The 14,612-nt window shown below is 38.3% G+C and overlaps 1 protein-coding gene across 2 annotated transcripts; it reads right to left on the reverse strand.

Moving 5' to 3' along the window:
* Positions 1-5,933: 5,933 nt before the first annotated feature.
* LOC145996383 (uncharacterized) lies at positions 5,934-14,301 on the reverse strand. Of its 2 annotated transcripts, none has more exons than XM_083132812.1 (3): positions 14,141-14,301; positions 10,246-10,825; positions 5,934-7,518 (listed from the first exon to the last, which is right to left on the reverse strand). In XM_083132812.1, the coding sequence occupies exons 2-3, from the start codon at positions 10,632-10,634 to the stop codon at positions 6,486-6,488; spliced, it is 1,422 nt and encodes a 473-aa protein (XP_082988938.1). In that variant the 5' UTR covers positions 10,635-10,825; positions 14,141-14,301; the 3' UTR covers positions 5,934-6,485. The 2 variants fall into 2 exon arrangements, with proteins under 2 accessions (XP_082988938.1, XP_082988937.1); XM_083132811.1 differs by having other exon boundaries at positions 14,148-14,300.
* Positions 14,302-14,612: the final 311 nt, after the last annotated feature.

Consider the following 14,612-nt stretch of genomic DNA (forward strand, 5'->3'; position numbering starts at 1 on the left):
TTTTGCACACACACACACAACTCCCAATAATTACCTCTTTCTCTTACTTTTGTTTTCCAATAAATGTTCCCCGTCAATGTACGAGAGGGGGGCTGAAAAGTTTTGCCTGTTGATTAATATCCCTCTTATTTTATTTGCAGAGATCTTGGAACTTTTGCTGAGCATTCGTCCATTCCTTACCTACAACGCCACGTAGCGGGAGTTGTTGTCATCTGCCCACGTGATCAGCAGTTGTGACCAAGATGGCAACTGGTATGGACATATGGTTAAAGCAGCGAGCCATAATTGAATTCTTGATGGCAGAGGGAGTGCAAAATCGTCACAGGTGACGAATCGTGGGTCCACCACTATGGCCCAAAGATGAAGAGGCAGTCCATGGAGTACCATCACAAAAGTTCTCCCACTCCAAAAATATTCAAGGCCTGTGCTTCTGCGGGAAAAGTCATGCTGACTCTGTTTTTCGATGTGAATGGTGTTGTCTACACAGAGTTTCTTCCCAAGTGTACCACCGTGAACTCAGAGCGGTACATTGAAATCCTAAAGAATCTAAAGGCTCGACTGAGACATGTCAGGCCTGACAATGAAGCCTCTCTTCTCCATGACAACGCTAGACCCCACACCAGAAAGTTGAACACCGACGCAATACTGAAGCTTAGATACACTGTCGTCCCACACCCCCATATGGCCCTGATCATGCACCCTGTGACTTCTACATCTTTCCTAAACTGAAGGAACACCTTAAGGGAAACCACTACTCATCAGATGAGGACATCCAGCATGCTGTGCGATCATGGTGTCACTCCAAAGGCAAGGATATCTAGCGTGATGCCATGGAAGAACTGGTGCACAGTTGGAGGAAGTGCGTGGAAGTGGACGGTGACTATGTGGAGAAGTGGTTCCAGAACTGAAGCCAAGATGTCAATGCATTGTCTTTTATTTGATTAAATTCTGTTCACTATAACCTGAGATATTAATCAACAGGCAAAACTTTTCAGCCCACCCTCATAAATTTTCTGTCAGCATAATAAGCTGGCTAGCTTTATCAGGTCTGCAGGAGAGTGAGGCTACCAGGATGGTGAAAGGAGAGAACTCACCAATTTTGGGAACATCACTGAGACTCCGGAGATGTAGAAAAGGAAAAAAGTAAATTTGACAATGACCGAATGTTTACAACGCTACAGACTATAATTGGGTACATAGATGTCCTTCAGATGGATTTACGAGACCTGGAAAAGAGGCAGGATGAAAAGATGGACTGAAAATTCGAGGAATTAGAGTGCAAGATGGAGATATCAAATGAGGAGCTAAAACGAGAAATGCAAAGGGATATCACGAAGGTGAAAACCATTATAGGGAAAGCAATTAATCATGTGACAGAGAACTGATGCACTGGAGCAGCGGAGAGAAGTCTATGAAGTGGGCCTCCAGAACATCACAGCTGAATTTGGAGAATCAATCGATCAGGTGTAGGAGACCCCCGGATACAAGAAATATCCGCAACATGCAAGACAACCACCATTGAAAGGAGAGATAACAGTGCAGGAAGAGATTCAAGCCCTCAAAATTGAAATTTCAAACACAGCCTCGGCAGACATATGCAGAGTTGGCACGTTAGAAAGAGACAGACGTGCCACGAGTGGTAATACCTTCCCCACTTTGGCACGTGGTACTGTGGTGCAAGCCACTGGTGTATATTTGCAAAAGGATTTGTTGGTACCGAAATTCGATGCAGAAGTCAAGATGACCTAAAGGCTTGCATCTGGCTCCAAGAGATGGAAACCTATATGGATCTCGTCCAGATTAGAGAACCAGCAAATCAAGGTTGTCGGTCTGTACTTTCGAGGAAGTGCATTAGCCTGGTTCAACATGAGTAGGTGAAATTTCACGGTTTTTCTGGTTTTCAAAGAGTGGTTAATGGAGCAGTTTTTGGGTGAAAAGCTCATAAAAAAGAAGGCCGAAATTTAAACAAGCAGGTATGTGCTGGGGGTTGGCAAGACTTTGGCAGAGTATTTCATGGACTTGGTGCAGCAAAATGTAGCGTTGCCAGATCTACTCACAGAGCAGACACTAGTTAGTGCAAGTCGTCGCTCTGAAGCAGTATCCAGCATATGTTAGGAGAGCTGTTGTAGGGCTGAAAATCTCAATATGTAATAAATTACTTAACGTACTTAGGAACTTACAGCAAACTTTCTACACGCCACCGTAATACTTGGTCTCTCAGCTATAACAGGTAGAAAAACAATTGCCCTTTAGGGACAGTGAAAGCAACAAAGGTTTAGATTAGATGACAACCGAGCACAGTCGCTCAGGTTGTTGTTGTTGAATTGATGTTTTAAGTCCACTTTATGCACAGTAAGGCTAATTGGGACTGGACCTACAGTTTAAAGTGGAATCTGAACCACTATGTGCCTCCACTGGATATCGAACCCGGGACCCCTTGATTACATCGGGGAGGCCCCAGTCGCTCAGGTAGGAATGTTGACCATATTACAGGCAGTCACCTCGATGCAATGCCCCACATCGGGACAAGAAGCAACACACTGCAGCAAGGAGATAAGCAGACTTACATTGGACCGACTAGGGGCAATGCAGAAGAACGGCAGCAATGCCATAATGGAAACAAGGCAAGACGACGACCAAAGCTGAAGCAGTGAATGACAGCCAAAATGGGAAAGGTGTTTGATGAAAATTATCAGACTGCTTTTAATAAGCCAGGCCCCTCGACTGTTGTGAATGAATGAATTTCATGTTTTGGGTGTCAGCACACTCAGGCTATTTTGCACCTGTAACATTATACAGGGTCCAGCCCCTTAACTGAAATATAACTAACAAAACATAACTGCAACGTCGGAGGACTAAAATATATTTACTTGGGTTAAAAACCGAGGCTGTAAAGAGGCACTCAGCACACTTAAAGACAAAACACACACAGCCCTACCAAGTTTATACTGGTTGTACGTCCGGATGCCAGAGCCTCGTTAGTCTGCAAAATGCAGTCCAGGGTGTACTATGTGGAAATGAAGTTGACAATTGGGTGTACTACGTGGTTGAAGGATCACCCCTTACACCCCCTTTGCTGTTGTAAATATCTTCATGGAGAGAAAAATGTGTGAAGTGTTAATAGATTACAGGGCACCCCACAATTGTCTAAGCAAAGAGACATGGCTATCCCCATTGCAAGAAAATGCCAGTCTTCCACGATTAAGCACTGAAGGCTTGAAAATTATTTAAGAATTAGGTTCCAGGACCTTGAAGACTGACATGCAGACATGTCTTTTTGAATTTTGTTGATGAATTTGAACTTTTGGGTGTGTCAGCACTTTGGCTATTTTGCACCCGTCACATTATACAAGCAACATGATGAGGAAGTGCATATTACTCACTATTGAATACAAAATAAATACGTAAAATAGTATTAAAACTTTTCAAACTTACATGAGTGAGTATATATTAATCCAGACCACGTTTTGGAGGTAAATACTTCCTCCTTCTTCAGGTCTAACTACAAATCTAGACACCAGACATGGTGTCACGTGAAATAGTGTTAAATAGGAATATAGTCGAAGGAATCGGTAAAAAACACTTAAAAATCCTGGTTATTAAAATCGTAAAAGACCCTATCCAAGTAAAACATTCTAAAAAATACTCATTTCAAAACTAAAACACTAAAACCCAGGTGCCCACATGGAAGCCAAGGAACTCCCGTCCAGCAGTAAGGTGAGGCATGTGGGTAATGGTCTACATGCGAAGAGTTGGAGATTACCTCCTCCCCCATGGGCCTGATTCCCCTTAACTGCAACGTCACCAATTTAAGGAGAACTCTTGTTCTTCCCCTACAACTCTCAAAACTTCAGCGGTGACATGAAAACACAACTTAGCGTAATTTTTAACGGCATTATCCCATTTTCTAAGGAAATGTATCCACCAGTCTTCCAAATTACCATCGTCCCTATTGAGCTTATTGCCACTAATTTATTACTACTCTTCCTAATAACTTCCCTTTTTATAATTCTCTGTTTGCTCTCAATAATGTGTTCTGCGAGGCCGGTTTTTGGAACCCCTTCTCTGATATCTTTATCATGCTCTCCCCATCGAATTCGCATGCTCCTTCCCATTTGTCCTACATATTCCCTCCCGCATTCGCATACAATTTTGTAAACACCTTTCTGTTCTTCAGGGTCTTCTTTGTTCCCCCTTCCTTATATTCCATAAAACATTTTTCAATGCTATGGGGGGCTTTCATTCTACATTTCACATCCTATCCTTTTATTGTTTTTTCTATTTTTTCAGAAATTCCTTTGTAGTAGGAAATACCGTCAAAGCATGTCCCCCTATCCTGTTCCTCCTCTTTAACATCCCTATCAGCAACATTAATCAGTTCCTTCCCTACAATTCTCCTTGCTTTCCTTGCAATCCTATCCATCTCCAAGATACCCTTTCTTTAAACCCACTCGCCTTATCCAAGCCATTTCTTTCTCCTTCTCATTTTTGTCATTACACAATCTCTCCACCCTGATGTAGAAATTAAGGTAAACATTATATTTGACTCTACAGGAGTGTTCAGAACACTTGTTAAGGTACAGATTACCCACTAGCGGCTCATGAAATACACCTGTTATTATTCGGTTATCAGTTTTTGTTATGCTCAGATTTAGAAAATTGATCTTATTGTTGATTAGGTCTTCCCTAGTAAAATTAATCCCTTCCTCCTGTTTTCCCAATTCGGTAAAAACAAGGTCTGGGTCGGTTTCTTTCCCGATGATGAGAATGTCATCGACATATCTGCCATAGAACTTTATCCTCATTGCTTGTATGCCTCCCTCATTGGCTTGTAACATTGCAATTGACATGGTGTGAGGAAGTGAGGTTGAATTTCCCGAGCCTTCAGCATAGATGATTACCCCTTACACCTACATTTTCAATTTGTGTTTCTAAACTACACTTAGTAAAGAAAAAATAGCACCATTATTTTAATTTTCAGCATTTTGCTCCTACATTCTCATGTATTTTTATTGATTTCACTTGATGATTTATTTCCATAACAAGTAATAAAAATACTGTATCTATCCATTATCCATTAACACATTGGGGTCTCACGATAGGCATAGCCCGCAGTGCACTTAAAGTCAATGTGGACGAACGATGGGCATAGCCCATCCTGCGGAATGCAATCGCTTTGCCGATTGAACTACGGGCTATGTTCGTACTTTGTGTTCATTCAAGCCTCTCTGTTGTAATTCCGACCGCTAGTGACTCATGTGCTATTTTTATCTCACACTGCGACTGTTTGTGTTCGGGTTGATGTACGTTGCTTTGTTTAGAATGGCGTCGTTAGATCCAGACTGCATAGCGGAAATTCTGCATGAGGATTCCACCTCAGAGTTTGAAGTTGGCGACGATTTTGATGATGCAGATGAATTTGAAGATTTGGAAGGTAGGTTACATTCGTAATAATTAATTGTTGACAATATAAACAGTGTTGCAAACTCTAGTATGTTATGAATGAAGCGAGAAGAGGTAATTTTTTTGGGTCTATTCATCTTGCCTCTTGCTTGATTCTCCTACATGCACTGATGTATTTTTAGTTTTTACATTTATTATTTTGTATAGTGTATGTCAAATGAAAATTTATTTTATTTATTTATTTGTTTAATTTTTACAGATGATGCAGAACCAACTGATACATCGTCTGGTCCTGTCCTGCGGCCACTTTTTCATACAAAAGCTAATTACCTGTAATTTGTAATTAGTTTTGCAATTATTTTTTTGTTATGTGGACATAAGAAGTATTCTTATGCAAGATTCAAAAGTATTGATAGTTTATGTAGTTAATTATTGAAATTTCCAGATTACAAACTTAAAATATATCTATATTAACATTTGTTACAATGTTGTACTTTTTTTCACAAAACATTACTGAAAAAAATATTCAAAAATGTCTGAAAATGAAAAGAAAATTTAACAAATTTTTGTTCATTGAAAAGAGGAAGTTTTGTAGATTTAAGAAATGTGTGGTAAATAAAAACAAATTAAAAATATTTTTTCCTATGATTTTTTGAAAAACAATCAAAAACCGCAGACCAAAGGTAAAAATGCTGTATTATGAGGCCAGCCGCGAATGTGTCAATTACGCTACAGTTAAGTATATGGAGCACTTTACAGAAGTAATAATAAAATTCAGGTAACTATTGCTTGTGGGACATATACGCACACAAATAAGTTTTGCAAGTAGAAAGATGGAACAAAGGTGTTGCTTGTATCATGATACATCAGTTTGCCAGCCCCTGCGGTGAAGTGGTTAGTACATCATGTTACGATGCCACGGGCTCCGGGTTCGAATATTTGTGAGTGTCCATTCATCAATTTCATCATATCATCACTCATCCCCATCTTTGCAAAAAAGATAGATGTAGGAAAGATAAATAGATGCAAATCAAAAATATTTCAACATTTGTAACAAGAATACTGTGATGCTATTTTTTTCCTTACAGAGTGTGGTTATTGAGATTAACCTGCAGTGGCAAGGTGGATATGATTATGGGTGGCATGACACACACAAGTCCACTGTAATTGAGGAGAGACACACTAGTATTTGGCATTACAGGAATAATGGGTCTAGAACTAGTTCCACTAAGTTCTGAATTCAAAGACTTACTCATGAATGTGTGCGCAGTCGCCACATGCTTTTTAAGGCCAGCATCATCAAAAAAATTTGCATTGCAGTATACACACACGAACGGGTGTTCGTGAATTCTGCGATGTACAACCAGGGCAGCATTGTCTCGAAACCTTGCATTGCATTTTTGACATACATGTGGACATTCGTGAATCCTGCGATGTTCACACATCTTTCCCCTGGACTTAAAGGCTTTGTCGCAATACCGACACTTATATGGCTCATCCACAAGATGACTTATTATATGCTTTTGAAAGTATCCTTTTGCAAAGAAACCTTTGCTGCAATAGTCACAAATGAAAGGATGAGAGTCTCCATGTACCTTCATGTGAGTCTGTAAATATTTTTCACACTTGAACGATTTCATGCAAGAAGGGCATTTAAACGGGCATGTTTTCCTGTGCGAGATTAAGTGCTTAGACAAATCAGTTTTATTTGCAAATGTTTTGGTGCAGAAAGTGCACTTGAAATTCTTTACATGAGATTTAACATGGGCAACCAGATTCCCACGTTGAACGAAAGCTGCACCACAATGCTTGCATACAAATGGGCGAATCCCCATGTGCATCTTTATATGGTTAGCAAGAATAGTTTTTCTATTGAATACTTTCATGCAATGATCACATTTGAAACTCAGTTTTCCTTCGTGAGAATTAACATGCCGCTTAAACCAGAATCTCGAAGAAAATGTTTTACTGCAGTCATGGCACTTAAAGCGAGGCAAGTCTTCATGTGCTTTAACATGATTCAACAAGGCACACTTTCGAAGGAAGGACATCTTGCAATAATCACATTCAAACTGATTCAAGTTCTCCACTTCCTTCAACTGCATACAGTCGTTCCTGTTGAAGATATAAATATGGACAAATTTTACATTAAAATATCATGCACTATAATTACAAAATAAAAATTGTGGGTATATCAGCACTTGGGCTACTTGCATCTGCCACATTGTGCAGGGTAAACTAAAATCACCCTTACCAGAACTGAAATCAACATGTGTCTGTGATGTTTAATAGTGGTTTGCAAATATCCATTAACATCCTTATCATGGTTTAAAAGCTCAAGCTCTAAAGTGACACTCAGCACATATACAAGGAGCGAATTTAGAATATAGAGATATTCTTCAATTTTGTTAATATTTCACATACTCACTAATTTAGGACTCGCAACCATGAATCTGAAATTAAAATTTGGGGGTTACGTCTAGAAATCGGAAAATATGGGGGTTCCATGATCTCAACAAACAATGTAGAATTGCTCATTATCTATCGCAAGATCTATTGTTTCACAACGAAATATACATACAGTAGAGCGTCGATTATCCGAACGTCGGTCAACCGAACGACCGCTTAACCGAACTGTGTACTCGCTCACTTTCAGATATCTGTAATGAAAAAAGTACGTGACTTAGCTGCTCGTAAGCGTGTAGGCTTGCTTAGACAGACCAAAATAAAGGATTTTTTTAAACGTTAATTTTGTGTACTGTGTGTATTGTTCATGCAAATTGCGTATGTAATATGTACATATTTTTGTTTAATAAACTGTACCACATACTATATATTCCTACTAAAGTTGCCTTTGTACGTTACTTTGTAATACATACTTAAAGAGATGCCTGTTTTTATGAATAAATTTTCTGTACAGTACTTCTTTTTGGCAAATAAACATGTACAGTTCGATTATCCGAACAAACCAGTTTTCCGAACACCCATGTCCCCCAATTACTTCGGATAATCGACGCTCTACTGTATTCCTGATATACCACAACCACAAATGTTAACTATGTTTGCCTAACCCAACTGCAACTGGTTTTTGGGGCTATCCATACCGGAATCGGTGGGAAATTTAAACTAAAAAATTATTTTCGTTTGAAATTTTTTTGAGTCCAAATTTCCCACCGATTCCGGGCTCCGCCCCTGGGGTAATTGACCTACCGCCCCCAACCGAACGCGGCCCCGCCTCCGCTCCGCTCCAGATCCCCGGCTTTTTCTATAGACTCCCTGTTAAAGGCATGTTAGAAATTGGCCGGAGTCACCTGCCCCCAAATGAACCCCAAACTTTTAAATTTGAAGAAATCCGTTTCCAGGATATGGAAAACTTACCTGAATTTCAAACAAAACACCTTCCCGATGTTAGACAATACTGCAGGATCTTATTACGGTAAATAGTTTCTTCTGTAGAAATGAAGAAATCTGCCCGAAGGATAGTAAACTAGTATGTGGAACACCAAATTCCATCAATTTTTAACCAAACCACGACCATCCTCTTTTACACTCCACTTATATGACTGTAGCACATTAACAATCTTTTCATTTCTCTCTGCCATTCTTCCACGACCAATCCTATGAACCAAAGAGAATCGATCTGAAAAGAGTCGCAACGCTCTAGACAGCGGAACGGATGTTGATCGTCATTTCTTCTCATCAACAAACATGGTTGCTATGTTTGTTTATGGGGAATCATCGCGATAATTAACAACGTTATTTTACAAGTACTAAAACTCAATGTGCAATTTAAACATGCTACCCCCAAATATTATGTACATATACTTAAGTATGACTGCATATTTAGTGAGTATAACAACTAGTAAAGTAATTACAGAATATCTCTATATTGTAAATTCTTACCATATACAAGGACAAAACTCACTAATACCAAGGAGTATGCTGACTTTAGGTTCAGTGCCAGAGCCTTGTTAGCCTGCAACATTGTAGTTTCTGGGGTATACTGTGTGGAAATGAAGCTGGCATTTGGGTGTCACCCCGTACACCCAAGTTCCGTATTGAATTATAAATTATATGCAGTCTTCACTTTAATCCTAGATTAACCATGCCGTACGAGACACTTACCTGAGGTGGGGGCACCTCAGAGGCCCACACTTTTTTGATGAAATAAAATGCAAGAAACAATTTTGTTATTGAATCACTGCTTTCTTTCTTGATTATACGTATCTGCTGTTCTTTATTAATAATGATAATTACAAAAACTATCATCATTAATAAGAAATAACAACCAATTATTGCATGTGTGTCACACAAATTTTACCATTCACTAAAACAAAAACCATAACAATCTTTCATTAATGCTTCTTTGTTTGTTTTTTTCAAATGCGTTAAGAGAGGCAAGAATTCAACTTACATTAAGCTACACATTTTGAAATGATATCTTAAAACATTAAATTTATTAATTAATAAAATATTGGTTTAAAATTAAATAATTCTTGCACCGGAGTAGCCTTCCTAAAGAAGGCTTCTTAGCTAGTAACAGCATAAATAATAATGCAATGCATTCTAATATATGGTTGGCTCTACCATACTGCTGCAATTTTACAGCTGGCAATAGTGAAAAAATGAGACAGAAAATTCACAAAGATCAAACACACACATACTGCACCACTAATTTTAAGAAGGTAATGGAAATTTCCATAAGCAAACTTGAAATTTTAAAAGAAAAATATTTTTTTAGAACAGATTTGAAAATTCAGGCTACATGGTGACCAGGTGCCCTATATTTGTCTACCACTGCACACAAAATAGAAATTCTACGAAAAAATGTCTGCAACCCACCTGTCTGCAAAGCATCCTGGTTCAGACATTCCATTCGTAGAGGTCTCCCTCACATTCAAACCACCCTCAAAGGGAAGAGACTTAAGGGCTTCTTGAGGAATAGAGACAGGTTCATCGTGAAGCACTGATTCAGTCTTAACTGGTATATCAAAAATGTTAGTTATTTCTGTGTAATCCTGGCCATAAATTTTCACGCTTCCATGTTCATTGGTCTCATTCGCATGTGTTGAATTCAGAAACTCTTCCTCACATTTTATATTCACTTCATTTACCATTCCACATGATACAAAGGGAATTGTTGCCTCAGGCAAAACATTGCATCGGTCCAGGTTTTGATACCCAGTTGAAGCATTTCTGGAATCTTCATATGTGTGACTTTCACTCTTCATTTTAAAAGATGATAAAATGTTTAATAGATGTATTTTGAAATTAACTAATTGGTTCCTCTAACATATTTACTGCTATCAAATAATGGGAATCTTGTGAAAAAATCACTGAAATGAATGTACTGGTATGTGCTTCATGTCAAAATTACATATGTCTCCTTCCAAAGATTGTTCTCAAATTGTGTTCACACGATCTGAAAGAAAAAACATATCAGAAAACTTTATGCATGCTTGAAAGAGTACATGCTAAATTGAACGAAAGGAGTGCTAATGGAACCTAACCTAACCTAGTAGGCATACCTCGTCCCCGTGATGGTTCGTGGGGCTTTCGTGAATTTTTGGGCTAACCAATGGTTTTTGGGGCTACCCGTGGATGGTTTGTGGGAAATAAGGAACAACAGTAAGTTATTTTCGTTATAAATTCATTATTTCACCTAAAGAAATGTTCCGCAATGCAGAAGAGTATGTTAGCAATGTAAAAAATTGTGAAATAAATCATTGATAGGTGTCTCCGTTATAGTAAAGTAGTACCATTTTTTTTACTGAAAAAAGCATAATTTTTAACATTACAAGTATTTATTGGTTGTTGCTAATTCGGCGGGCAAATCTTGACTCACGTTGCCTATCGTCAGCTGATATGTAGTGTCGTCAGCTGATATGCAGTGTTTTCAAACTCATGAACCGATAAATGCCTCACAAACTATTCATAAAAGGTTTTTAAGCGAAAATTGATCCACAAACCATTCACGGAAGGTTAGGTTAGGTTCAGTTAGGTTAGGCAAACATAAACAATTAAATTGAAAAAAGAAAATGCTCACACATCATTTTGTAACACTACCGCGTGGTTGCTACACTGACAGGGGGTTACATAATCGAACGCACAGAACATTTGATTCACGTAGTCGATGGTAATGGTGGCACAAGCTATCGTGCAACGGAGATACATGAATGTCGAATATTACATTATTTTATGGCCAAATAAGTTGCAAGAATGGAAAAACCACTATTCCCAGCTTCCAAAAGTCCACAGGAACTCAATTCCGTAAGTACTTTCCCCTTCTTTTCTCCTGTAAGTTTGAAGACATGTGTTTTCACTGTATCTAACTGTTACCTTGATAACATACTACTACGCTTTGCGGAATATTTATTTAGGTAAAGTAAGGAATTTCTACTGAAAATAATGTATATTTCTCACATTATCGAGTACTTACTGTTCTTCTTCATTTCCACACACAATATGGCGATAGCGTACCCGTTCATTGCACGTTGTGCCAGTGTTTTGTCGATTTGGAGTGTGCATGCAGTGTTGCAACCTTGTTTACCAAAGAATACCTACTTTCGTGCCCGAAATTTTTCACGAAAAAATTTCAATGTTTGACATAAAGAGTAATTATCAAACCATTGGCGTTAGTCCCAAAAACCATTGACATAGCCCACCAATAATTCACGGTAGCTCCACGAGCCATGAACCATTTCCATGTAACCATTAGGTTAGGCAAGCATAGTTTTTTTTAAAAAAAAGGGAGTTGGAAACACTGACAGGGGGTTACGTCATCAAACGTATGGAACATCCGGTTCACGTAGGAAAGCAATGGCAATTGTGCGTCGGCGAGATATTTGGTACTACTTTACTGTACCGGAGACACCTGAGAATGATTTCTTTCGCACTTTTTTACATTGCTAACGTACTACTCTGCATTCCGGAACACTTATTTAGGTGAAATAATGGAATTTGTAACGAAAATAATGTATATTTCTTACATTTATGAGTACTTACTATTCTTGTTTATTTCCACACACAACATGGCGATAGCTTACCGTTGATCGTTCACAAGCTCCTTTACCGAAAAATACCTACTTTCGGGCCGGATTTCAAAGTATGCTCAAATAAAAAAAATAAAAAAAAATTAAAAAAAAAACCTCGGGAACAAACTATTGACGTTATGTTAGGTTAGGTAAGGCAAGCATAGTTTAAATTTTTTAAAAAAATTGAAAGCACTTTAGGAATTTTAAATTGACTTTTTTACTTACTTACGGGGACGAGGTATGCCTACTAGGTTAGGTTAGACCTGTTAGGTTAGGTTCCATTAGCACTCCTTTCGTTCAATTTAGCATATACGGACAACATCGGCTTGTAGCAGCAGCAATATCGCGTATTGTGCTCTCGTGCAGAAAGCAAATGACGGCAGCAGCAATAGCGCGTCGGAAATAGATTTTCGTATAAAACCACATGGATTCGCATTAAAATGGACCAAAACTACATTCCGGAACATCAACAACACTCCAGAAAATGAATTCCGTAAGTACTTTCTCCTGTAAATTTGAAGGAATCCGTCTCAGGTATAGTAAAGTGTTACCAGATTTTTCTTGGGTACTACTTTACTATACCTGAGACACCTGGGAATCATTTCTTTCACACTTTTTTACATTGCTAACGTACTATTCTGCATTCCGGAACACTTATTTAGGTGAAATAATTTAATTTATTAGGAAAGTAATGTATATTTCTTACATTTACGAGTACTTACTGTTCTTGTTTATTTCCACACACAACATGGCGATAGCTTACCGTTGATCGTCCCTTGAGCCAGAAAAACCATTGACGTTAGCCCAAAAATTCACGAACCGTCACGGGGACGAGGTATGCCTACTAGGTTAGGTTAGGCCTGTTAGGTTTGGTTCCATTAGCACTCCTTTCGTTCAATTTAGCATATACGGACAATACGAGAGCGTATTGTGCTCTCATGAAGGAAGCAAATGGCGGCAGCAGCAATAGCGCGTCGGAAATAGATTTTCGTACAAAACCACATGCAATCGCATTAAAATGAATCAAAATTACATTCCCGAACATCAACAATGCTACAGAAAATGATTTGCGTAAGTACTTTCTCCTGTAAATTTGAAGAAATCTCTCTCAGGTATAGTAAAGTGTTACCATTTCTTGCAAAATACATGATTTCCCGGTCAATTAGATTCCACGATGAAAGAAAATATCTCGACGAACGTTAGAAACCTTAGAGAAACTCATTTCCGTAAGTAGTTTCTTGTGTAAAAATGAAGAAATGTCTCTACGACATAACGAACCGTTACCGACATTCTCTATATTCTACATTCGCTCCTTTGTTTTTTTCATAATAATAATATTGAATGTCAATGTGAAAAATAATATCAAAAGTACTCAATAACAAAAAATGTTGGTGAAAATTGATGAAGCTGCTCGTCTCACCACGTGGTGAGAGTAGGCTCGCCAAAAAAAAAACTTGGAATTCCCACAAGGTTTACAAGAAAAAAATACAAGTATAATTTTCACTTGGCAGAGTCAGCACATAATAGTTATTTCCATAAATATTGCAGCAAAGTTTTCGACTTCTTCCACTGATACAAGTAAATTGGTTGCTTCACGTTCACATAAAAATTTTAAGTATGTGGGAAAGAAATGTGTACAATAACCATACAAATTTTCTTCAAATGTTAGTAACACTGAATAAACATCAGATAAATGAAATTACATTTTACCTAGCGATTGATCATGGCCTAGCTTTCTTCACACAAAACTTCTCAATTTTTACCCAAAACATGGCGTTATGGATCACGAACGTCCACCATTTATTTATCTTTTCCCATGTCTATGCTTTTCCCTTGGGTCTTTTCTTCGTCTTCTTATAGGGGCGAGCGACGTCTTTCTTATGTTTCTTCTTCTTTTGATGAGTCTACTTTATTGCACAACGCGAGACCAACTTCGTATTCTGCCTTCGTGAGAATGGACATTTCCACTCTAACCTACAATATGATTTTAACTGTGTCACTGCATGCCATTCATTTTATATTAAAGTTGTGCAAAATAGTTTGTGTAAATTCGAAATAGTTTGTGAGAAATTGGACTTAGAAGTTGTGCCAAATTGATGCTCTACCAACTATTCTATGGCTGTACGTCACGAAAACAGAACGGTTTCTGATTGGATATTCCACACATGTCGTTGT

This window comes from Lepisma saccharinum, chromosome 12, assembly GCF_977018435.1.
Source record: "Lepisma saccharinum chromosome 12, izLepSacc3.1, whole genome shotgun sequence".
NCBI classification, from domain to species: domain Eukaryota; kingdom Metazoa; phylum Arthropoda; class Insecta; order Zygentoma; family Lepismatidae; genus Lepisma; species Lepisma saccharinum.